Source organism: Nyctibius grandis, chromosome 11 (assembly GCF_013368605.1).
Source record: "Nyctibius grandis isolate bNycGra1 chromosome 11, bNycGra1.pri, whole genome shotgun sequence".
Lineage (NCBI taxonomy): Eukaryota > Metazoa > Chordata > Aves > Nyctibiiformes > Nyctibiidae > Nyctibius > Nyctibius grandis.
In genome coordinates this window covers 14,546,668-14,570,305 of record NC_090668.1, presented here as the reverse complement: position 1 = coordinate 14,570,305, position 23,638 = coordinate 14,546,668, and the positions used below count along the sequence as shown (strand labels likewise).

The 23,638-nt window shown below is 35.2% G+C and overlaps 1 protein-coding gene across 1 annotated transcript in view; it reads left to right on the top strand.

Moving 5' to 3' along the window:
* The window catches only part of DMXL2 (Dmx like 2), a 54,535-nt gene extending 30,897 nt beyond the window's left edge, over positions 1–23,638 (top strand). Inside the window, 24 exon segments of the mRNA XM_068410750.1 lie at positions 1,155–1,252; positions 1,405–1,570; positions 2,523–2,787; positions 3,528–4,627; positions 5,738–5,929; positions 7,374–7,450; positions 8,119–8,249; positions 8,911–9,159; positions 10,765–10,940; positions 11,297–11,427; positions 11,958–12,043; positions 12,282–12,483; positions 13,529–13,646; positions 14,456–14,518; positions 14,913–14,999; positions 15,079–15,200; positions 15,934–16,072; positions 16,690–16,750; positions 16,837–16,964; positions 18,258–18,335; positions 18,969–19,060; positions 19,655–19,707; positions 20,832–21,049; positions 22,205–23,638. Of these exon segments, the coding sequence (XP_068266851.1) occupies positions 1,155–1,252; positions 1,405–1,570; positions 2,523–2,787; positions 3,528–4,627; positions 5,738–5,929; positions 7,374–7,450; positions 8,119–8,249; positions 8,911–9,159; positions 10,765–10,940; positions 11,297–11,427; positions 11,958–12,043; positions 12,282–12,483; positions 13,529–13,646; positions 14,456–14,518; positions 14,913–14,999; positions 15,079–15,200; positions 15,934–16,072; positions 16,690–16,750; positions 16,837–16,964; positions 18,258–18,335; positions 18,969–19,060; positions 19,655–19,707; positions 20,832–21,049; positions 22,205–22,414 (4,242 nt within the window). The 3' untranslated portion in view covers positions 22,415–23,638.

The window sequence follows — 23,638 nt, the reverse complement described above, 5'->3', positions numbered from 1 at the left end:
ACAATTGATCTAGGGAAAAGCCATTTCTGAAACACCTAATTTATCCCCCTCACCCATTTTTTACAGTATGTTAAAGATCATATTAAGTACTCTATTTTAAAAAGAATCTTGTTTTCAGGTATACGAGACAGTATATATCTGTAGGTTAAACAGGGAATTATGCTTTGAGTTCAGTAGTGGGTTTTATTTAAGAAATAAATATATCTAAAAATATTAGTCAATAAAAACTATATAAAGGGTCTTTTTTCAAATTTTGTATTTTTTTGTAATGGAGTACTATAGAACATAAAAGATCTGAACTACAAATAAATGCAGGTTTTACTCTTCTGAAGAGTCACAAAATTACTATGTTATGGAAATACGCACCTATATTATGTAAAACCAAAATAACACCAAATCTCATTTGCCTGCAGAGTTTTCTTATGGGAGGTCTAATAATGGATAAAATGCAATATATTTTTGAGATAATATCTAGAACTGTTTCCCATAGGTACCAATGAGATTTAAATCCTTACTTTAATAAGAATTTCAGCTTTTTTGTAACTTGAAGTTTGATGGATTTTAATAATTACTAGCTTTTGCTTTGAATTACAACAAATAATGCAATCTCTGAAATGTCTATGGAAAAGAAGTACTTGCTAGTTCACTAAATTTCCAAGTCATCTGTTATAAAAATACATTTTAAAAAGTTACAGGATACTGAAAGAATCCAGGAGAAAAACTTAACTGTCCTAGTACTCCAAATCAAATGCAATTACATCTCCGAGTCCTATACAAAAACCAAAGTGTTCATTAAAGAAATACTTGTATTAGCTTAAATATATGTAAATAATAGATTGCAAGAGGAATTTCACCTAATAGTATGAGTTAGTGTAACACATTTAAAGAAAAGATTTTTATTTGCACATTTGTAATGTCCCACTGTGATTGAGAGGGGTTAATATCTAGAGTAGTGCTGTTTTTCTGACTCTTAAGAACATTTATAGTGTAACGAGAGCTGTCGCTTATGAATAAAACATTTTGACAGAAATTACTGTTGCTTTGTACATATAATACAGTCACCTAGACCATCCTCCCTGACAGAGAACATATGTTATTTAGCTAAAAGCAGCCTTTATATTTTCAGTAATAATAGTAGGTTTTGCTTACTACAGGTTGCAAAAGCTTCATTCCAGAGGAACAATGATGCCTTAGATGCTGCGCTTTTTTACCTTGCCATGAAGAAAAAGGCAGTGGTGTGGGGTCTGTTTAGGTGAGTTCTGCTAACTGTGAGTTCAATTAAATCTTCATTGAGCCAGGAATGCAAAGCACAACTCATTAGAGTTTAATTTAAAGTTATGTTATTCAAGTGATTGTATGCTAAGGTTATATAAGTAGTTGTATACATTGCATTTCTTTATGCAGGTCCCAGCATGATGAAAAGATGACTGCCTTCTTCAGCCACAACTTCAGTGAAGACAGATGGCGCAAAGCTGCTTTAAAAAACGCTTTTGCTTTGTTGGGAAAACAACGCTTTGAACAATCAGCTGCATTTTTCTTGCTAGCAGGTTCACTGAAAGACGCTATAGAGGTATCCACTTCTAAGAAATTTTCAGTTTCTAATTTGAGCTATGTAACTGCATCCTTACAAGCTGTTCTCCACTGATCTTTTCACGAATTGTGGCAGCACAAATGACCCCCTTGTGCCCTGCAGACATACCATTTATCTCCATACTGCTGTGAAAAGCAGCTTGGAAACTGATCTGAAGGCCATAATGATTGTTCATGTACATCAGTCCTCAGTGGAAGCACTCTTGGGAATACCAGTCATGACCCTTCTCGCAAAGCTTCCTGTTTGATGAGCACAGTTCAGTTGTAGCACTCTGTTCAGCCTCCGGCTATTCTGCATGACCTATTGTTACAACGTTAAGTAAAAAAAGGTCAAGAGTTCTCTTCTGAAGCAGCCCTAGGTTCCCTTTCTAGTGGAGCTGTGATGTTGCCTGCCACAAGGGAGGTGAGAGTTGTAAGCAGGATCATAACCTAAGCGGTAACTCTCAGGAGAGGATGGGAATTAGAGAACCTTTAGTTATCCTGCCTATTTATATGCAGTAGGCTTGTCTTTACCAGAGAACACAAAGAATTTTCCTCAGAGATGTAATTTGGCAGTGTGAAGAATATCTTACCAGTGATGTATTAACATTAGAATTGGAAGTTATGTTTGTTCTACTAGGTAGAATAAAAATAAACATATTTCTCTCAACTTCTGCCATATTAATTTTTGACATGCTGATGTACTGCTATGTATATCATAATTCCTGAAATAGAATAAAGTACACCTTTTTCCAAACATGGAAGAAAATGTTACTTAGATATATATCACTTACCACATTTTTGACCCAAAGATTAATATATACTTCAAAGAACAGATATGATGAGAAAAAAAAAAATCTGTTCTGTAACCCTGTATTGCTATTCACTTCATTGTCATTTTAAAGAACTACCTTTCCCTCATAAAGCAACCTTTTCCCCACTTCTTATTTTAGGTGTGCCTTGAGAAAATGGAAGACATCCAGTTGGCTATGGTTATTGCTCGTTTATATGAATCAGAGTTTGAAACCTCTGTCACATACACCTCCATTCTTTATGAAAAGATTTTGGGTTGCCGTAAGGATGGAGCTGGGTTCAGCTGTACTAAATTGCATTCTGATCCGTTTCTGAGAAGCATTGCTTACTGGATAATGAAAGATTACACCAGAGCACTGGACACATTATTGGAACAAACACCTAAAGATGATGATGAAAACCCAGGTAAGGGAAAAACGTTAGTCTGATGGGACAAACTTAGTAAGACAAAGTAGAGAAGGAGAAATACTTTCTGTGTTTTTATGCAGTCCCTTCTCCTGAGATGCCATTATGCTGAAATCATTAATTGGCTTATGTACTGGCCTGCTCAATTTCTTCTTCTAAAAAAAAAAAAAAAATCTTCCAATTTCTTCCAAGGGCCTGTCTTCAACCCCCCAATATCAAACTTAGTTCTGCTGTCAGATAAGCTCAGGAGGGCCTTCTTTCTTCGATACTTCCCTACAATACCTCCCTACTACTGAATGTTGGCTAGTCTTTATTCCAATGGACTTAAATTCTTGTTCTTGCTTCTAGGAATTGGCAGTGTTCTAGCAGGATTTCCTATCCTGTCTCTTCTGAGATTAATGTTAAGTGACAGGTAGCTACACAGGTTTCTGTGGCATATTCCCTCCCTTGGAGAAATCTCTACCTGGCTGATAATCTCAACTTTTTTTTAGGCTTAGCTGAGTGGAATATAACAGTGAGGCAAATGAGAGGATTTAGTACCTTTCTACTCATCCAGCTCATACCTTTAATCTTTTTGTTGGGGAATAAATAATTTTTTCATTTTGTTTTGGCAACTAGACCCAAAACTGACTTTGGTTTTGTGTTTTGACAAATCTCTGTAATGCAGGAAATATTGCAAAACAGAATAATACCATTTTAAAGCCATTTTCAATAGATGTCATATCTGTTTAATTCTTTAGTTATCGTCAAGTCATGCAATCCTGTGGTATTCAGTTTTTACAATTATCTTCGGACCCACCCTCTGCTCATCCGAAGATACTTCAGCTCACCAGAAGGGACTTTGGCCACATTAGGTCTGACAACTGAGAAAAGCTTTGTTGACAAAATTAATCTTATAGAAAGAAAATTATTCTTCACGACTGCAAATGCTCATTTTAAAGTGGGCTGCCCTGTACTAGCTCTTGAAGTCCTTTCCAAAATTCCAAAAGTAAGAAAAAAGTCTACTGTAGATGCAGAGAAAGATTCATCTAGTCCTCAAATACAGGCTGGTGCTTCAGATTCCAAAGCCCTAAGGGATGGTGCAGGAAGCAGTGATATAGACTGGTTAAAGCCAATTTCGACTTCCTTTGTTTTGGAGAATACTGTTGAATCTTCAGCACAATTTGACTGGAGTCAACCAGCAGTAAAATTTGATGATGAGCCCCTTACTCTTGATTGGGGTGAAGACAAAAATGGGTCAGATGAAGAGGACAAGGATGTTGGTATAATGATGAAAAACTCAAAATCTGATTCTAAGAATGGAGAAGATGATGAGGGAACCTCAGACACCAACATCTCACAAACACCACATGGGGAGATTTCTGATGCAGGAGACACTGAGGTTGATGTTATTGCTGAACAACTGAAGTTCAGAGCCTGTTTGAAGATCCTTATGACTGAACTGAGGACTTTGGCTACAGGTTATGAAGTAGATGGAGGAAAGCTCAGATTTCAGCTGTACAACTGGCTTGAAAAAGAGATTGCTGCTATGCATGAAATATGCAACCATGATGCAGGGGGCAAAGATTATTGTAAAACATATACCAAAGTAACTGGGGATCTGCTTGATCACGATGACATTATGGATAAGCCAGACATTGGTTCATATGAACGGCACCAGATAGAAAGACGTAGGTTGCAAGCAAAACGAGAACACGCTGAAAGACGAAAGTGGTGGCTGCAGAAGAACCAAGCTCTTCTAAGAGTTTTTTTAAGTTATTGTAGTCTTCATGGGGCACAAGGTGGTGGTTTAGCATCTGTAAGAATGGAGCTGAAGTTCTTGCTACAAGAGTCACAGCAGGTAAAACAAATTCAACTAACTTGTATTCACAAGTGTGAACAGTTCTGGAAGGTCAGTTTTGTCAAATGCTTAAGTTTGTGCCTAGATAGATGCTTCTTATGTTCTGCAAGTCTAATGGTCAAGATCATTTTAATGTTCTTGGAGAAAGAATGTGGTATTTAAGTGTGCTGCTTTTCCACATCCTGATTGTTTGGTTCTTAAGAATCTGTTATAAGACACTGAGGATTAGGCTACCTATAACTATAGAATATAAATGTTGCTGTTTCTATCGTAGTTGCAGCATTATATGTGTGTTCCAATTAAATTATAATTTTGATCACAATATTCTGGGTACCTATGTAATAAATAAAATTCACAGTTGCTGAAATATGACAAAATCTCATTCCCTACACATCTGCACATCATGCAAGGGAGCTACAAGGAATGGGATCTTGGCTGCAAGGCTCAACAAATAATACCAAGTCAGACAGGGCAGTGCTCCCTTTTACTATATTATAGCATTTTCTACATTTATTTCATACAAAAAGAGATATTTTCCAGCAAATACTAATGACTAACCTGAGCTACAGCAGATAATCTGATACTGGGCAAGTCATTTAACTTCCTCTAGTCCTAGATTTCTCACATTTCAAATAGGAGCAGTAAGACAACTGTTTTGGTGGTGCTAGGCTTAGCACATACTTTTAAGAATAAAAAAAAAATCTGTTCGTTTCCACTTCAGAAATGCAGATTAGTGCAAATTTGACTTTTGTTATTAAAGTCAGACCAGTGAACATTATGTCAGCTCATGCTACTGCAAGTGCATTTTTAGTTAATGTTTCTTAATAGACAATCCCAACACTTCCTAATGAACTACATAAAAATACTCTTCCTGCACTAAAGCAAAAGAGTGTTCCAGCAAACTTGGCTATCAGGTCTGATCCATGTTATTATAGTAAATATGAACTTACTTTTGACATCGGTCACAGTAAAATCTTGTCTGTACTGAGTAGGCAGCAGTGGAAGAGGATAAATAACCCTGGAAAAACATTTTAAGATGTAAAATTGTCATTTTTTTTAGATTTTTTTCTCAAAGCAATCGTTTTAAATACAATCTTTTCTTTTAAACAGGAGACTACTGTAAAACAACTTCAGTCTCCACTTCCGTTACCCACAACACTACCGTTGCTTTCTGCAAGTATAGCATCCACAAAAACTGTGATAGCTAATCCTGTGCTGTATTTAAACAACCATATCCATGATATTCTTTACACTATTGTGCAGATGAAATCACCACCACATCCTAATATTGAAGATGTCAAGGTAAGGAAAAGCTTTCAGGAAATGCTAAATGATTTTTTTATAAAATGGGGAGTGAGCATGCGAAAATAAAATACGGTGTTTGAGTTATCTTTTCAACACTTACCCTTTCACAATACTGACCTTCTCCCTTAGGTCTGGTGAACTGAAAATGTTAGTTAAATTCTGGTCAGATCCTGTAGGGAGATTAATGAAAGTAGAGATAGGAGACTAAGGTAGGTTATAATCTTCTATTAATTTAGATATTATAAAACTTACTCTAGCACAAATTTGCTCAAGTGTACTGGTTTTTAAGGATTTGTGGTGAATTACTTTATCTGACTCCATACTCTGGGGTGAATAAATTCTGTTCAGATTCAGTAAGAGAGGGGAAAAAAGCCAAAAAGCCTGAAACTATGACAGAGTTAGTTAGTAAGAAGCTAAGTCATTGTTTTGTATGTTTAAATCGATATTCATATTCATTAAATTAATTTGAATTTCTATTGACTAAATAAAAGTAGGGAAAAATTAGGAAACTAAATGGGTTGTCCCACTGCAAGGCCAAGCTCATTTACATCTTGTTTTCTCTCTTGTATCAGCTGAGTCCTTTTCCATCCTCCATTATGCTAGAGGAAAGCATCTTCCTTACTCTAAAAACTCCAACTTCACATGCATTTTCTTTTAAAAGAGAATTCAGAAAGAAGAGCTGACACTTCCTAACTGCAAAACAACTATTTAGATAATTCATAGCTTTAATCTGAGGTCTAGCATTTGATTAAATGGAAAGACGGTAGGAAAAGATAGAAATGGACCCAGAGCGGGTTTAAAGAAGCTTACATTTTTAACCGTTTGACCATACTATTTTCTCCACACTGTGGATTTCATCAGACTTCCCAAGAAATCCTTACATTTCTTCTTTTTAAGAACTGGAGTGTTTCTGTTTCATTGTGAGGCAATAATGGAGTATTATTCTTGTTACTTCTGGAGACTTCTGGAAATTTATAAGCACATAACTGAGGTAAAAAAGAGATTATAGATAAAACAATTATATGATTGCATGAACTTTTGTATTTTCTGCATATTGAGCAACTACTGTTACACAGAACTGTGATGTTACATAATACGGCTTCCAGGAACCATTCTATCAAATTCATTATCATACCCGGACATGCTTAATCACTCCTTCAGTGTCATTGTTCATTGCAACAGTTCTATATTAGAATAAAGTTAATTATCTTGACATAATACTAGAAGGTTTTGACTGCAATCAAATGACCTTGAACAAGCAGTTGTGATTTTCAAAGTACTGTATTGTAAACTTAAAGTAACATTCAGTTACTATTTCCTGCACTTGATTTAGAACTAGGACATTCCTGCATAACACATTGCCAATGCTGTTTAGAAAGAATTGTAGTTTACTCACCTTTTATATATAACTTATGTAGCTTATTCACTCTTTTTATTTTAGGTGTACACACTTCATTCTTTAGCAGCTTCACTTTCTGCATCCATTTACCAAGCACTATGTGACAGCCACAGCTACAGGTAAAAACAGGAGTTTTTTTACAGTCCTACATTTGGAGTATACTTTGTGTATCAAAAATGGAAATTCTTCATGCAGGTGTCTAAAAAGGGGATTAAATATCTGTATATGGGTATAGATACTTATACAGTTTACACATTGCTAGCTTTGATATGCCAGATCAGTTTTACACAGATAACACCAATCATTCAGATTTTTTCCAATAAATAATAGGAAAATCTGATGTCACTCTCACTTGGGATGCTTCTGAAAAATATCTGAATGCTGTTTTCCACAGCACATCCATTGCTGAATAGGGGTGCAGGGGAAACATTTGAGCCTCACTGAAGTCGGGTTTCAGGCAGTTTATATTCCAAACTGGAACTGGAAGAGAATGCTGTAAAAACATTTTAAAAGTCTTCAGAACAAATATATTATTAAAATTTTGAAAAAGCCTTTTTCATAGCTGGAGCTATACATGTAACATAATAAAATTGATAATGCCACGTGGAAAGTTTTAATAAAAAATGTATTTTGTATACTGTGAAATTATAAAATTCTTGACTTAGCCTTATAGATTTTTAAATGTTGCATTTTCTGATTAAAATGGAAGCGTGTATATATATTATACTTTATTACAAAAATATTCTAAAAATTCTTTCTCATCAGAAAAAAATTAATTTGTATTTAGCAGTCAAACAGAAGCGAATCAGTTTACAGGGATGGTTTATCAAGGACTGCTTTTGAGTGATCGACGCAGACTCAGGACAGAAAGTATTGAAGAGCATGCGACTCCAAACTCATCTCCTGCTCAGTGGCCTGGTGAGACAAAAATAAGGTTACTTTTAGCACCACTGGACCAGCTCCACAATTCAGAATTATCTCACTGTCTTGTAATATGATGGATGAAATGATGGATGATCAATGATGAATAAATGTTTTTTATTTCCCAAATTAATAGCAGCCTTTAAATTTTTCACCTATCAAAACAAATAAGAATAAAATTTCTGTATGGCAAACATCTTGCTTGAAGAAGAGACCACAATCTTAAAGGATAAAATCAGTAAGCTGATAATTTGTCATCCTGAAATGTCTTACTCCAGTCTGCCTCACCCCCTAGCAAAACTATTTCTGTTAGCTGTTTCTACGGTACTGTCTCACATCTATGCTTTACTTGGTACAGCTATCAAAACAACTGCTCCCAATGTACGAGCGTAAATTTAGTATTTTGAGGTTAACTGTGGAAACAGTGCAGGAATTTCATAGGCAAGCTGAACTGCTCATAGTATTTGCAGAGAGGTACAATGCCGAAATCCCAGACCAAAGAAGGGTTTTTTACTTTTGATCTTGTTTCATCTGAGTAAAAGTATCATGTGGCTATTAGTATAAGTTTAACATAAAATGTAGAGGTGAAACATTTCCTTTTTTTCTATCTCTACTCCTACTCATCTAACGCAGAACATTTCTTCTTTTCTCTTTGCAGGTGTGAGTTCACTTATAAATCTGTTAAGTTCAGCTCAGGATGAAGATCAACCAAAGTTAAACATCCTACTTTGTGAAGCTGTTGTAGCTGTCTACCTGAGTCTCCTTATACACGCCCTTGCAACCAATTCATGTAATGAATTATTTCGACTAGCAGCCCATCCTTTGAACAGTCGAATGTGGGCTGCTGTTTTTGGCGGAGGAGTGAAACTTCTTGTAAAACCTCGAAGGCAGTCAGAAAATATTCCAGGTACTTTGTTCTCTAAAGGTCATACTAATGATTTGCATTTTACACCTTTTTGTAACCTAGTAAAAGAGATTTCCTTCCTTTCAAAGACAAAAACCAAGCAAGAAGAATTTAAGCATCTACTGGCAAGAAAACTGTTCTATTCACTAAAAAGCAGAAAAAATACTAGTCTTGCAGTTGTCCTTTGCAATGGCACCCAGCACGTTTTGAATTTGCCGTAAAAACTGTATGGTTATTATATTGCTAATATTACTATTAGATGCTTACTTATAACACTTTTCAGGACTTTCAGTCATCATTTTTTAGTGAAAAAAAACAGATGGTATAAACCAGTGTTAATACCTATGGTTTTCTGTATGTGAGAGGTGAGTGTTATTGTTTAACGACTGTAGTAACTTCGAAACGGTATTTCTGAAACCAATTTCTATTGCAAGATAAGATTTCACCTTGCACAAGACCACGGAGAACAAATATCAACTTCATCTGTCAGAAAAATAGTTCATGCATATGTAAGCTCCAACTAAAGCCAGGAATTTTGCAAAGACAGATGAGCACGTCTTAATATACTGCATGAGGAAAAGCAAAAGTGGAGAATGAATTCAGGCTCTGGAGACAAAGGCAAATACAACCATTTGTCATAGACTTCACACTGCAAGAATACTGAAAATCACAGCACAGAGACTTTCAAAACAACAACAGGCTTGAAACTTATGCAAAAATTACATGTTCCACGTCTGAAATATAAAACAAAACAATAAGGCAATGCACCTTTATAGGCATGCACAATGGATATTTGTCATTCATGGAACAACTTAAACTCATTTAGAGCAGTTATTTTCACAAGATGTTAATATGAATAACATAAAGTCATGTCTTCATTTGAGATGTATTCTGTTTTCCTTTAACCTACAAGCTGCTACAGCTTCTGATGTTTCAGAGGATGGTAATGAAGGTTTGTAAAAATTTGCAGTGTAGATGAATGTTAGTAGTGGCTTTTTTTAAAAAAAAAAAGTTTTTAGATCTCTAGCTCCTTTGTAATAAAGTAAGTGTGATCTTCAATGTTGCCTGGCCAATAACACTTTGAAAAAGAAATTCCACATTAATATTTTGATAACTATTAAGACATTTTAAATCATTAACACTTTAAAATAGACTTCAGTTGTCAAAAAGCCTGTGTCTCTATTCAAATTTTCTTCACTATCTTAAGAGTTCCTTGGCTTATATTTCAAATAACTACTGCTACTTGTGCAGTTTACAGGTTAGTAAAATTGTATATATTACTTTTATTTCTCAACAAAATTTCTTAGTTTCTTTCTTGAGAAATTCTTCAGCTAAAAGCTTTTTACTGAAAAGCTACATCTCCTGAGAACTTAATCCAGATAATAAAATATATTTCTCATGATATATCCAATGTATAAACACCAGTTATTGAATTTATCATAAGTGAACTTTTTATATGATTACACTTACTTTATTTAGGCTGTCTTTGATTTCTGAATCAGTAGAAATTAGTACCAATAACAATGTTTTTAGTTGCTTCATATATAAAATACAGCCATTTCTAAAGATGCAATATTAATATCAGCTTTTCAAATTACCTGCATTTAGCACCACCTCTTCCATCAGAAGAAATGGATAAACATCGTCGTAGGTTAATATGAGAATGCTAGTGCCAGGAAAGACCAGTAAAAGATAGCACTGTACCACCACCTGTACCTGCAGAAAGACCCTCTTACAAAGAAAAGTTTATCCCTCCAGAGCTCAGCATGTGGGACTATTTTATGGCAAGGTAATTAAAATGGAAAATGCAAGTTACAGTTCGTCAAGGCATATTTCTTCCCTGTTAAGTTTTAAAGGACAAAAATAATGTGAAAACTTTGAGTGCTCTTCATAGTAAGATGCAGAATATTATCCTCTTCATAAAAGATGAAGAGCCGACAAGTCTATTACTTAACTTTCAAAACATCTCTTGCCAATAATAGAGATTAACACTTCTCCCCTTGCTACTTGTTTATGTTTTAGGGAAACTTATTTATAGGTTAAGTTGTTATCACTGCCATAGAGTTTAAATGACAACTAAAGAGTTGAATATTAAGAGATCAGAAAATTGCTTTTATAGCAGACTTATTTTGCGTTGCAGCCATTTCTTCCTTTATCAGACAGCGGTGTTATATATGATTCCGATGAAAGCATTCACAGTGATGAGGAAGATGATGATGCTTTCCTCTCTGATGTACAGATCCAGGAACACAAAGATGCCAATTCTTACAGGTTAGCAGAAATTGCCACTATTTTAGAATAATTATATCGTGTGCTTACGTTTTCTTCCAAATTAAAGAGAATACAGGTCTTCTGCACCCTCCACAGTTTAAGTCAAATAATTTTAGTACTGTGGATAGACTTATCTGTGGCAATGGGATTACAGGAGTGACAAATTCTTATCACAGTAACAGTTCCCCATTTACTTGCCTAAAAAAAAAAAGCAGGATTATGAAGTCAAAGCTGTGTGGTTCGCATTTTTGGGGGAGGGGAAAAACAAATTAAACCGCCCCCCATCTTCATTTTTAAGACACAAAGAATATAAGGTACTGCAATGCCAGCTCTAGAATGATATTTCAGAATACTGATTCAAGCATGATCTTTAGTTTTTGAATGAGGGGCAGATTAAATAGAACAGTTAAAAGAGAAAATGTTGCAAGATAAATGTTTTTCTAATCTGTGTATTTGGTAGAAGAATAAAATTATTCTGCAGATAACTGTGTTAATGTTTTAACACAACTAAATCTATTATTTTTATACAGCTGGGCTCTTCTGCATCTGACAATGGTAAAATTAGTTCTGCACAATGTTAAGAACTTCTTTCCCATTGCTGGTCTGGAATTCACTGGTATGTTAAATTCTGCTTTACTTTTTAGTTTTCCGTATAAGTGGCTTTCTGTCAGACCTTGCTTTTCAATTTTCATTTTTAAATTGAAATAATGTAATACATAACTTTTTACAATTGCCAACAAGTACATTTCCTTTCAAGATTTTTTTTTGATGTTTGTATTATTACGGTTTTTATATGCACTGTAAGTAAAATAATTTTTTCCTCTAAGCCTTACTTTATTAATATTTCTGTTTAGATCTGCCTGTAACATCACCATTGGGCATTGCTATAATAAAAAATTTGGAACACTGGGAACAGATTCTTCAAGATAGAATGGACCAGTTTGAAGGCCCACCACCAAACTACATCAATACTTATCCTAGTGACCTTGGAGTAGGTGCAGGACCAGCTATTCTTCGCAATAAAGCAATGATTGAACCTGAAAACACACCATTCAAGTAAGTACTTTTTTCCTAGCAAAAACACATTATTTGATCATAGAAATACTAGAATATTTCCACCTAAAAGTTAAACAGCCAAATAAAGGTTGGCTAAATCTTAGTTCTAGCTTTACAGAAACCACTTTCCCACGTCCCTGTGTTCCTTCTTGTGCAGCTGTCTCCTGCAGTAGCCTTTACTTATTCTGCTGCACCTTTCACAACTGCAGCAAGAAAGGAAAATAAGAAGGAAAAAGCAGAGCTTGGAGGACTACAAATCAAGGGCAACGGCTGCTGCTGGGAAGACCCTATTCAGCCTCTTTTACTATTCCTCCAGTAGCAGCTGTCTCCCACCCTACCTCAGCAACAAAAGAAGAGAGTTATATAATACATGCAGGTGTCAGGAGGAGGAGAGAAAGAAAGTTGGAGTACGGTCCTTGTAAAGCTAATCCTCCTGTGTTTAGACCAATATCATGCTTGCAGGTATCTTTAAATGCAGATAGTGAACCATGTTTTTAACTCAAAAATAGCTTGCTTTTTTCAATATTCTAAAATAAAACTTTAGGTTTGCTTACTATATATGACTTTGGATTTGCATGGTTGATACTGCTATAGGGTTTTATTAAAATATTCTTACAAACATGCACTGCTTCTTTAGAAATATTTGTCCTCAAATATGAGGCAATGCATTTTTGGCTCATATGAGCTAAATATTTGAGAATTCTATTGAATACTGAAAGAAATATGTAAGGAAATTCTGTAGGGCCAGCATAATTCCAACATAAAAGCAGTTTTAGTAAAGTGCAAATATAGACATAAATCCAAGTCAGCAGATTAAACTGTAGTACTTGGAAGTTAGTAACATAACATGGATTTTAAAAAAATGCAAGAAAAAAGTACCTCTTGATATTTGCCTTGAACAAATTAGAGCTAAAAGTTTGTTGGTTTTTTTTTTTATTCAAATTGGAATTTAATCTAAAGTCGTTCAGAGACTTTCTTTAGATTTATTTTTTTGTCCACCTGTAATTACATTGAAGCTTTTTTTTTTCCCTTCCATTTTACCCAGATCAAAGGATTATTCAGCTCTTCCAGCAAAAAGGCTCTGGCATTTTCTTGTGAAGCAAGAACTTCTTCAGGAGACTTTCATTAGATATATATTCACAAAGAAAAGAAAGCAAAGTGAGGTAAACGAAGGATGTAACTTTTTTTTAAAAGAAAGCTCAATTAGAACTGTTCCTCTGTCTCTTGAGTATTTCTTTTCATTTTTCTTTCCATTTTTGTGTTGGCATTTCAGTTTCCTTTCTTTCATTTAACAGTGTTTGGATTTTTTTTAAAATCAACATGACTGTCATGTTGTTTATTGGAATATCAACTGAACTGAGTACTTTTACACAAGACATATCTCACCTTACCTTTATGTATTTGAATACTGTCCTAATAAAGAAACAGAACATTTGCGATAAGGGTAATGAGTAAATAAATTTGAGTTTCATATAATATTCTTTTTGTGTGTCACATTGAAAAAGAAATTTAAATGAGCTATTACTTTGTGTATATGTATATATGCATGAGTAATATATACATATAAAAGTAATATTGTATAGTACTATATAATATGGGGCTTTACAAATTGTACCAGTTACAACTGTAATGAGTTGTAACTGAAAATTTAAACCAACACATAAGTACCATGGGAAATAAGTATACTACTTAATATCTTTAAGAATTCCTGTAAGTATGGAGTTTGTGTGTGTATTACTCCTCCATTTATTTACTATATCATACATTTTGTGTTCATCTAGGAGGCATTACATTTAAGTGAGCTTGTTTAGATTCTTGTCTTAGTTTCTGTGCCTTTTATAAAAAGTTGAAAATACATTTGTCATCATTTACTGACAGAGTGGCCTTTAAAATCTAGTTTGGAATGTTTCATTCTTTTTTTATATTTGTTTGTGCATGTGTTTTGTGTTTGTGACTGTGTGATGTTATGTAGTCTGTAGAAGATCGTGTGGAGCAGGTCAAACAAAACTGCGTAGCAGAAGATCACAAAAACAAGGTAGTATCCCTTCTCCCAAACCTCTAGCACATTCTTAAAAGTTCTGTGGAACTGGCTTTTCTTTCTCTAATGTGACTAACAGAAACTATATGTTCTGTGTAGTATGTGTGGCAGGCTTCCAATCAGTGAATTAACTTTGGATGTCCTGACAATCAGGATGAGTGAACACCTTGTAAATAGTGTTGCACACATAACTTTGGTTTCTTACACTCAAATATAACTTTTGGCTTCCAGAACACTAAAGAGTATGAGAACTCTAAAGTTTAGCTTCCTAAACAATGCTGAGGCCACTGAACTTTTCTTGCATGAATTTTGTATAGATTTTTGCAGTCTGAATGTACCACTAGAAAATGGATTTTCATGCTCATTGAAATTTCTTATAAATGTTTTGTAGGTTGAAGCAGATCTTGGCTACCCTGGAGGAAAAGCAAAAATCATTCACAAAGAATCAGATATGATAATGGCATTTGCAGTTAATAAGGTAAGCCTTACAAATTCAGTAAGCGTAATAAAAAGATCTTAATTATAGTTAGTATAAATTTTCTATTTGTGCTGCATAGGCAAACAGCAACGAAATTGTTTTGGCATCTACACATGATGTTCAAGAACTTGATATTTCAGCTCTGCTGGCTGCTCAGTCGTTTATATGGATTGGGGAAGAATACGACAGAGAGTCTAAAAGGTAGGATTATTTCTTTGGGGTTTTATTAAGAGTATTGGTTTACCTTAAGGCTGCATATGTAATACCTGTGTAAGCACAAGTGGATCATACAAAAAAAGTTACTTTTCTTCAGTAGGTTTCAGATTGCTTTACAAGGGAGCGGGGAAGGCAAAAGAATATTACTGTCTCTGTTTTACACATGTTTTGAGGTGTTTGAGTATTTTGGGCATGTCTGCAGTGCACAATGAAGTAAAATCCCACAGTGCATAAGCTAATAAAGGAGGTGCTACCTTAGAAACACTGCAGTTGCATCATTGCAGTGTTGAGGCAAGTTGTGGTAGGTGATACTAGTTGTATAATGCAACGGCCTGAATTACTGTCTCCTCCATTATTGTGCTGAGAACTGTGAATGTATCAGCTGCAGTAAGCACTCCTCTGTACCACACTCCATTGCACAGAATAGATATACATACAGACGCGCAGGTCAGGAATATTCCAACAATATTATTATTAAGAGAGCTTATATTCTCAACATCTATCTACCGGAGTGAGGATAATCTGTTGAAGTTAAACACCATTAGCTTTGGAGCATGTAGAAAGCATTCATACAATATAAGTGCAGAAATTATCAATTTATAGTCCATTATAATCACTTCCTCTACCCACTGCCATTAGGCTCTTGACAATGAGATAAGCAAACAGCATTGGTAGCAAAAACATTTGTTTAAAGCAGAACACTGCTGCTGTTTTACAGTTCTGATGATATTGACTTCCGTGGTTCTACCACAACACTAACTCAGTCGACTGCACCATCTTTTGGAGTGAATCAGATACAACCATCTTCATCGATGCCATGGTTAGGCAGTGGTCAAACTAGCACTGGAGCTGGTGTGGTAAGTACTTTTGTTGTGTGCAGCTCAGGAGACAGTCACTTTTTTTTAGTGTATTATTTAGTAGAGAGACCTAGTGTGCATTAGTCATCATACCGTTAATTCAATGTTGGCATAAAAGGCCTACAATGACCAAGACCTGGTCAAAAAAGAAGGCCAAACTAAGCATTTTCTTGTATATTGTGGCATAGAATTATTGTGACATAGAAAATAATGGGACAATCAAGTTTTCCTCTTTCTTATGGGAACTTTGAGGTAGGATCTGGAGTTTCTGGGGACAAATCAAAACAAACAAAAAAGCCAGCCAAAACCAGAACAATCCCAAACTTTAAGTTCTTGCACTGGGACTAATACCAAAAGCATACACATCAGCATGTGCTTAAGTTCTTTGTATAATAGAAGATAATATTAATACTATTTGAACTTTCATGTCTAAAAAAGCTGTCATAAACAGGCTTTAATTACTATACTGCAACTAAACATAATTAGATGCAAATAATGTTAGCTTAACAGACTTTTTTTTAACTGGGGGACACTCACCATGTACTAGTATAAACAAAATTGAAGAGTGTGTTTCTGTCTATTATTCTAAGTTATTTTTATTTTTGTTTTATATGAAGCTTATTAAAAGAAATCTGAATAACGTCAAGAGAATGGCTTCACATCCAGTCCATCAGTACTGTAAGTTATTCATACTTACTAGTATGGAGTAGGTAATTTTCTACAAAATACTGTAGTATTAATGAACATCTATCTATTACTCTTAGATCTTACAGGAGCACAAGATGGTAGTGTTCGAATGTTTGAGTGGACAAGGCCACAGCAACTGGTATGCTTCCGGCAGGCTGGGAATGCCAGGGTTACAAGAATGTATTTCAATTCCCAGGGCAATAAGGTAAGTACAACATGTGGTGACCTTTTTAAATTAAACATTTAAAAAAAAATATTGAGCTTACATATTTTGTAGAAGAAAACTTGTATCAGTCTAGGCATGGGTCTTCAAGAACTGCTTCACACTTTGCATTCTGGCCAAGATAAAGTTTTGACAGAATGCATTACCTGGAAGATATATGTAATACAGCCTATCAGTTGAAGAATATAAGTATACGCCAGTACAGTGGAGAGCAGAGAGAGAGTACAAAGGAGCCATACACTTTGGCCAGAATGACTCTGTGAGGTGTATGAGATGCAAAAATCAGAGTGGACAAAGAAAGAAATTGGGAGGAATACCCACCTCTTCAGTTTTTCATGTTGCCCGTCCTGTTATTTTAGCAGGTCTTGTCTGCATTTTGCTAATGAACTATTTAACTTCATTGTAGTTAAGAGCCATAAAAAGTGAATTAAAGGAGTTAGGGCATGACTATAAGCGTAGCTATAAAACAGCAAAAGCTCAACATTTAGAAATAGCTGGAAATACAAAGTATCTCCCAGCATACCTATTTTCAGGTAGCATGAAATCTCATTTAAACTTTTTGTAAAAAATTAGTGTTTTGATTATGTTTTGAGATATTGCAATCTTAACATCACACGGGAATCAATTTTAAGTAAGAAATTAAGATGTACTAGTTATCCTCACTGCTTCACATGGAGGTCACTCAGGCAGGACTCATGAAACCTGACTAACTGGAGAAAATATAAAAAATAATTATAAATATTTCTAAAAACATTTCATAAAATATTTATAGATACAGAATATGCTGTATAGAATATACAGTATTATTGTTATGCATTTTGGTTAACAAATATAACTCAGTCTTTTTACCATTCATGATATAGTACAGTCCTTCCATAATTATTACCACGCTTTTATGGCATGCTGTCATGCATCTTACTTTACTAAGCATTTTCAAGTAGAGTCATGGAGTAATGATGCCTCTGTAAGCTTTAGTATTTAAAATTAGGATTTGAAAGATAAGCCTCCACACTTAAAAATCCTCCATTTCCAGAAAAGAGTTAGGCATGTAGGAGAGCATCAATCATTGAATAATCATTAAACAATCAGCACTGAACTCACTCTGCTTCTAAACTATTTTGTACCTGACAATCATTGTTGGTGATATTTAATGTACAGACAATGGTCTGGTGTTTTAGGTGGGGTTTTTCCTGAAGTCAGCTGCTTACTATCATGAAGTAGCAAGCATCCAGTAACCAGTACGTTATGCTAATACATGCAGTTCATTCCTTGCAGTGTGGCGTTGCTGATGGTGAAGGATTTCTAAGTATTTGGCAAGTAAACCAAACCACCTCAAATCCTAAGCCCTATCTGGTAAGTAAACAGAAATTTTTATGTTTTTTTTTCTTTTTATAGGGGAAAGTTAAGTCTTTGAGATGTCAGACAGGCCAAGAGCTTGTAAGACATCTGTAAGAGTTTCACTGAGACACTTTTGATTTTGCTGCTTTTTAATTGGCATACTTTATCAAAGCAACTGTAGAGCTTCAATGATACATCTTTGGAAAACTAATTGTACAATAACTATAAGCTGCAATGTAATTACAAATACTACTTCAGCATTACCCCTGATTCAATTAAAAATTAGAGCTGACAGTAATGACTTTACAACCCCAAGATTTAGTAAAAATACTCTTCAATTCTTTTCACTGCTTCTTAATAGGACATGAAGATGGTGCTTAATCTGAAATTCAGGCTATTGTATATTGTAATACACTATATTGTGGATTTGTTATTGTTCACTTATTTTAGTATCTTGCTATTTTATACTGTATTTTTAATCCATTGCTCCATTCTCTGAGGTTTCAAACTGCATTGCCCATCAGTTTTTAAACTTTGTTTAAAAGACTGCTTGTGTTATGCTATCAGTGACATCAGACTGATAGTAATTTTTGATGCAGACTTCAACTGGTAAGATTGCATCTTTTCTGTTTGTTTTGTTTTTAATAGAGTTGGCAGTGCCACAGTAAAACCACAAGTGACTTTGCATTTATAACCTCTTCAAGTCTAGTTGCTACATCGGGACAGTCCAATGATAACAGGTGTGTTTAAAGAAACAATGAGGAATTTCACCAAAGCTACCGATTCATCTCCATTAACTTGCTAGCTTTTGTGCATTAGTGTGTCGCTGACGTTTTAAGGCTCAGTATTCTAATCTTTGTTACAGCTTGAACTTGCCAGATAATTTCTTTGAACATCATTCCTTCAGTCGCTTGTTTCCCAAATTCAGTTTTTGTGAAGAGTGGTCAACAGTTAACCAGTTTTTTCAAGATGTATTCCAAATGCAACTGGTTTGACGTAATGCTGTTGCTGGGGGGAGAAATATGTTCAGCAAAGGCAAGATAATTATTTTTCTCTGAAAAGAACAACTTCTATAATTTCTTGGTACAACCTAGGATTAGTACACATCTTAAAGGTAGAAAGTATAGCTCCACTAAGAAGCATAAAAGAGCATAGAAAGAATTTAAGCTCTTAACTCTTTGCATGTGCTCTCCAAATGACTGCAGAGAGTTAAGGGCTCCTTGTTCCGTTCTACTTTCTAAGTCTTCGATATAAAACGTGAACACTTTCCGAGTCATGTCACCCCATGAATCACTTAGCAACAGGCCATAATGACTTTTTCTTTTCTCCCTCAGAAACGTGTGCCTCTGGGACACTTTGGTTTCATCTGGTAACAGTCTTATACACGGTAAGTACTGCAGTGAAAATTAAACCTCTGCTTCTTACTGACTAAGGAAATATAGCACGTGTATGCATTTGGCGTGAGGGGGAAAATTTGCACTCGGGGACACTAATGCATGCACCAGAACCAGCACTATATAGTCTCTAGCGCAATGTTAATCTGCTCTATATAGAAAAGTATGAAGAAAGAAAGTCATACACAAAGCTGGCTTTGTGGCAGTATTAATATAGTCTAAAATATTTGAATACAGTCCTGAAAAAAATTAACAGCTGACTAATTAAGGCTGCATTATTGAACTCTTATGTGTACGCTGGCTTTCAATTAAACTGGCACTTGATATATCTAGTACTTTGTTGAAGCACAGAGGAAAAGACAATTGTAGGTAATAGTATAAGCAGCTCCTGTCAGCTGGCCTTGTCTTTCAGCACTTTGACTGGATTCTTAAAAAGATGTTTGTGTCTATTTGAACAAGCTCAATAATTTCATCTTTATGTAATGAACTAAAGAAAAATTCTGTCATGTTGTACTATGAAAGAAAAATACACACAAATCCAAATATAATATCCTGGGCTTTTAAAAGAGCAAATTCAACCATCAAAAACATCTGCAAACAACTGCAGTACTTGAAGAAGCAATAGGTGCATTCTGAGAGCCATATTTTAAAACTAGCAGATTGCACAGAAGTGCAGCCTCATTTTAAAGAAAGAGTCAGGGCTCCTATGAAAAATAGGTTAGGAAATTAGAATATAGTACATATCTATAAGGTAATTAACATATACTTTAATTTTTTAGTTCAGCTATACTATTTTTTTAACTCAGGAACTTAATTGAACTTAAGATGGTGAATTTTATATTTTCTCATTTTTTTAAATTCAGGTACGTGCCTGTATTCTAAAATAAATTAGACTGCATATCATGCAGTGCATGATGCAGTGCATTCTTGTGCATTAGATCTATACAGCTCTTACAAGAGCAAAAAGCTGTCAGCTGATATGACATTACCCATATGAAGTAATGTATCTGTCAAGTTAGAAAATATTCAGATAAAAATTTATACAAGAAATGCATTTTAAGATTGAAAGCTACTTACAGTTTCAAATCTAATAAATTCTGACATCCTTCTTCTTCAGCCTTCACTTGTCATGATCACGGTGCCACAGTACTTCAGTATGCACCTAAACATCAACTGCTGGTTTCTGGAGGTAGGAAGGGATATATCTGCATCTTTGACATCAGACAGAGGCAAATCCTTTACACCTTCCAAGCACATGAATCAGCTGTTAAGGCCCTTGCACTGGATCCTTCTGAGGACTATTTTGTTACAGGCTCAGCAGAAGGTAACATGAAGGTAAGGTATTGGAGGAGCTGAGTTGGATAGGAGAGTATTTAGCTGAAGCAGAGTATTGACATATGTTGATCAGCATGCTGTAAATAGCCAGATGAATGCGGTAACAAAACAAAAACAAACCCCAAAAACCAAAACCTACATTTGATACGCAGAATGCTTGCCTTACGCTTATAACAAACTTAAATATACTAATATCCTTCTAAAGCAAGTAGGTTTTGTTCTCCACTATAGAAGATTAAACAGTTTTTAAAGTTTCATGACTGAATTTTAAGTGGATAAAGCAGAGTGCATGATTCTGAAGTCTTAGCTTTATTTTTCTCTCTTAAAAATGTTCTAGTTTTGCCTTTGGATATTTCCCTTTGTAACACTGGGGGCGCTCAGTAACTTCAGCATCGAGTAAAGTCACAAAGTTCTGTTTTTACTCTTGATGCTAAAGCCCCAGACAGCTACTGAGATGTCACAGTAGTAAGCAACAAACAACAACAACCAAAAAAAACCAAACAAACCCAAACCAGAAATACAGTCCCTGTTTCAAAGGGCTTGTTTCCTGAATGCTAAAGGAAGGAAATACAAGAACATGGTAAAGAAAAGGAGAAGACAGTTTCTTTCCTTTTAGCTAGACTGCATACTGTTTAATAGGTGCTTTCTGCACCTCCACACACGTCATGGCCTGGTCTTAACGAGGGCTCCTGTAACTTAGGACACAACAGACAACTCAGACAGCTGTGCTACCACTCTGTATTCTTATTAATTATGCAGCTTACTCTCGGCAGCATTCCTGAGCAGAAAAGCATTTCCAGCTGCTGGAAAGCTGACAATAGTCATCTTGGATAAAAATGCAACCGGTCCATTTCTACAGCTTTCATAGGGGGGAAGCTGGGAGGGGCACTACTGATCAGGTAACGCAGGGCAGCTTCAGCCTGCTGAGTAACCAGCTGGTCCACATTAAGGTAGCCTTATGCTGTCTTGCCTTATGCTTCATCAGGAGCCTCTCGAGACTCTTGGACTTGTTATAATTGTTGCAAATAGACAGCAAAAAATACTCTTTATCTTTGCTGAACAGGGTTTAGAACAGCCAGGAATCTGAAACATTAGGGAAAAAATACAAATCCTAATTTTAATCTCCTTTTGTCATTTGTCATTCTTTTGATACAGGCATGGAGACTGACTGGCTATAATTTAATTCATTCATTTAAAAATGAACATGCTAAGCAGTCCATTTTCAGAAATATTGGTGCTGGTGTCACCCAGATAGAAACTGTGCAAGGCAATCGTATCTTCTCCTGTGGAGCAGATGGCACGCTGAAAATGAGAGTTCTTCCCAGTGCTTTCAATGTACCTTCAGGCATTTTTGACATTCTGTAGTGGTATGTGAGTTAATCCTGTTTTTATATAATGTCCCTTTAAGTAGCTAAAATCACAGTGATATGCACTGTGGAGAGGAAACATTCTGTTTCCTTTCAAAGCAGTCACTGCAGCATTAAGTATTACGGGGAAAAAAGATTTAAAAAAAAAAAAAAAAAGAGAGAGAGAGAGACTTTTACAACAGGTATATTTTGAGTATGCCCATAAGGATCACTGGGGTGGAAATGCATGTCCTGTATTGTAAAAGCGAAGAATTGCACCCAGTACAGTCATAGGTTGGGGTTATTGCTCCACAACCCACAAGCTGCATTTAGTAAGTGTAATGTAAGGGTTCTGACAATTGTCAGTCACTTAACAAGCACTGTGGCTCTACAAGTCATTAAGCATTTCTGATGTGATTCTGATTATTTTTGTTCTAGTTTTTCGCACTAATTGAAGCATGTGTACAACTTCTCCTTGTAAAATAGTTTACTTTTAATTAAGGGTTCTCAGTGTATTTGATTTTCACAAGAAAGTGTAATGGATGCAAATGCCGTGGAACATGTGCAATCAAGAACGTACTGTGAGATGTATCAGTTTATGCTGAGATTTTTTTTTCCCCAGTTAGTCTTAATACACAGTTGATACTGTAACTTGCACATCAACACATTTTTAAATGCGATGGTTTTTAATTTGCACATTATTTTCCTTTCTTTCTGACAGCTATGTTTTCTATTGGACACCTGGCCTTTACTTTAGGAATGTATTGTACGCACTAAATGTCTGTAGTGAAGACATCCATGATTCTAGTCAGCTTTTAGTTTTGAAATTCATTTGTCCAGAAAATACTTCATTGAATGAAGCTGTTAAGAGAATACCAATAGAACGTATAATGCCACATTTCAGATGAATGTCAGGCTTTATGTGGCCAGCTAGTACATAGTGGATAAAACTGGTAATTAAATTATTACCACAGTATATTGTATAAACTATGCAGAGTTCAATATTGTTTGCTTGTAATATAACTAGCTACCGTTGTCAGATGTATTTTTCTGTTGTAAACAAAAAACATGTTCTTAAGAGACTGGAACAGATGTCTGCATATTTAAATGTTAACAAACTGTCTCATTCCTCCAATGAAAATTTTGATGTCTGTGCTGTATTGTAAAATATACTAGAATAAAAAGCACCTTTCTCCAAAGGTGATTTTAAATTGCAGGCTATGAAGTATGAAAAGAAAGAACA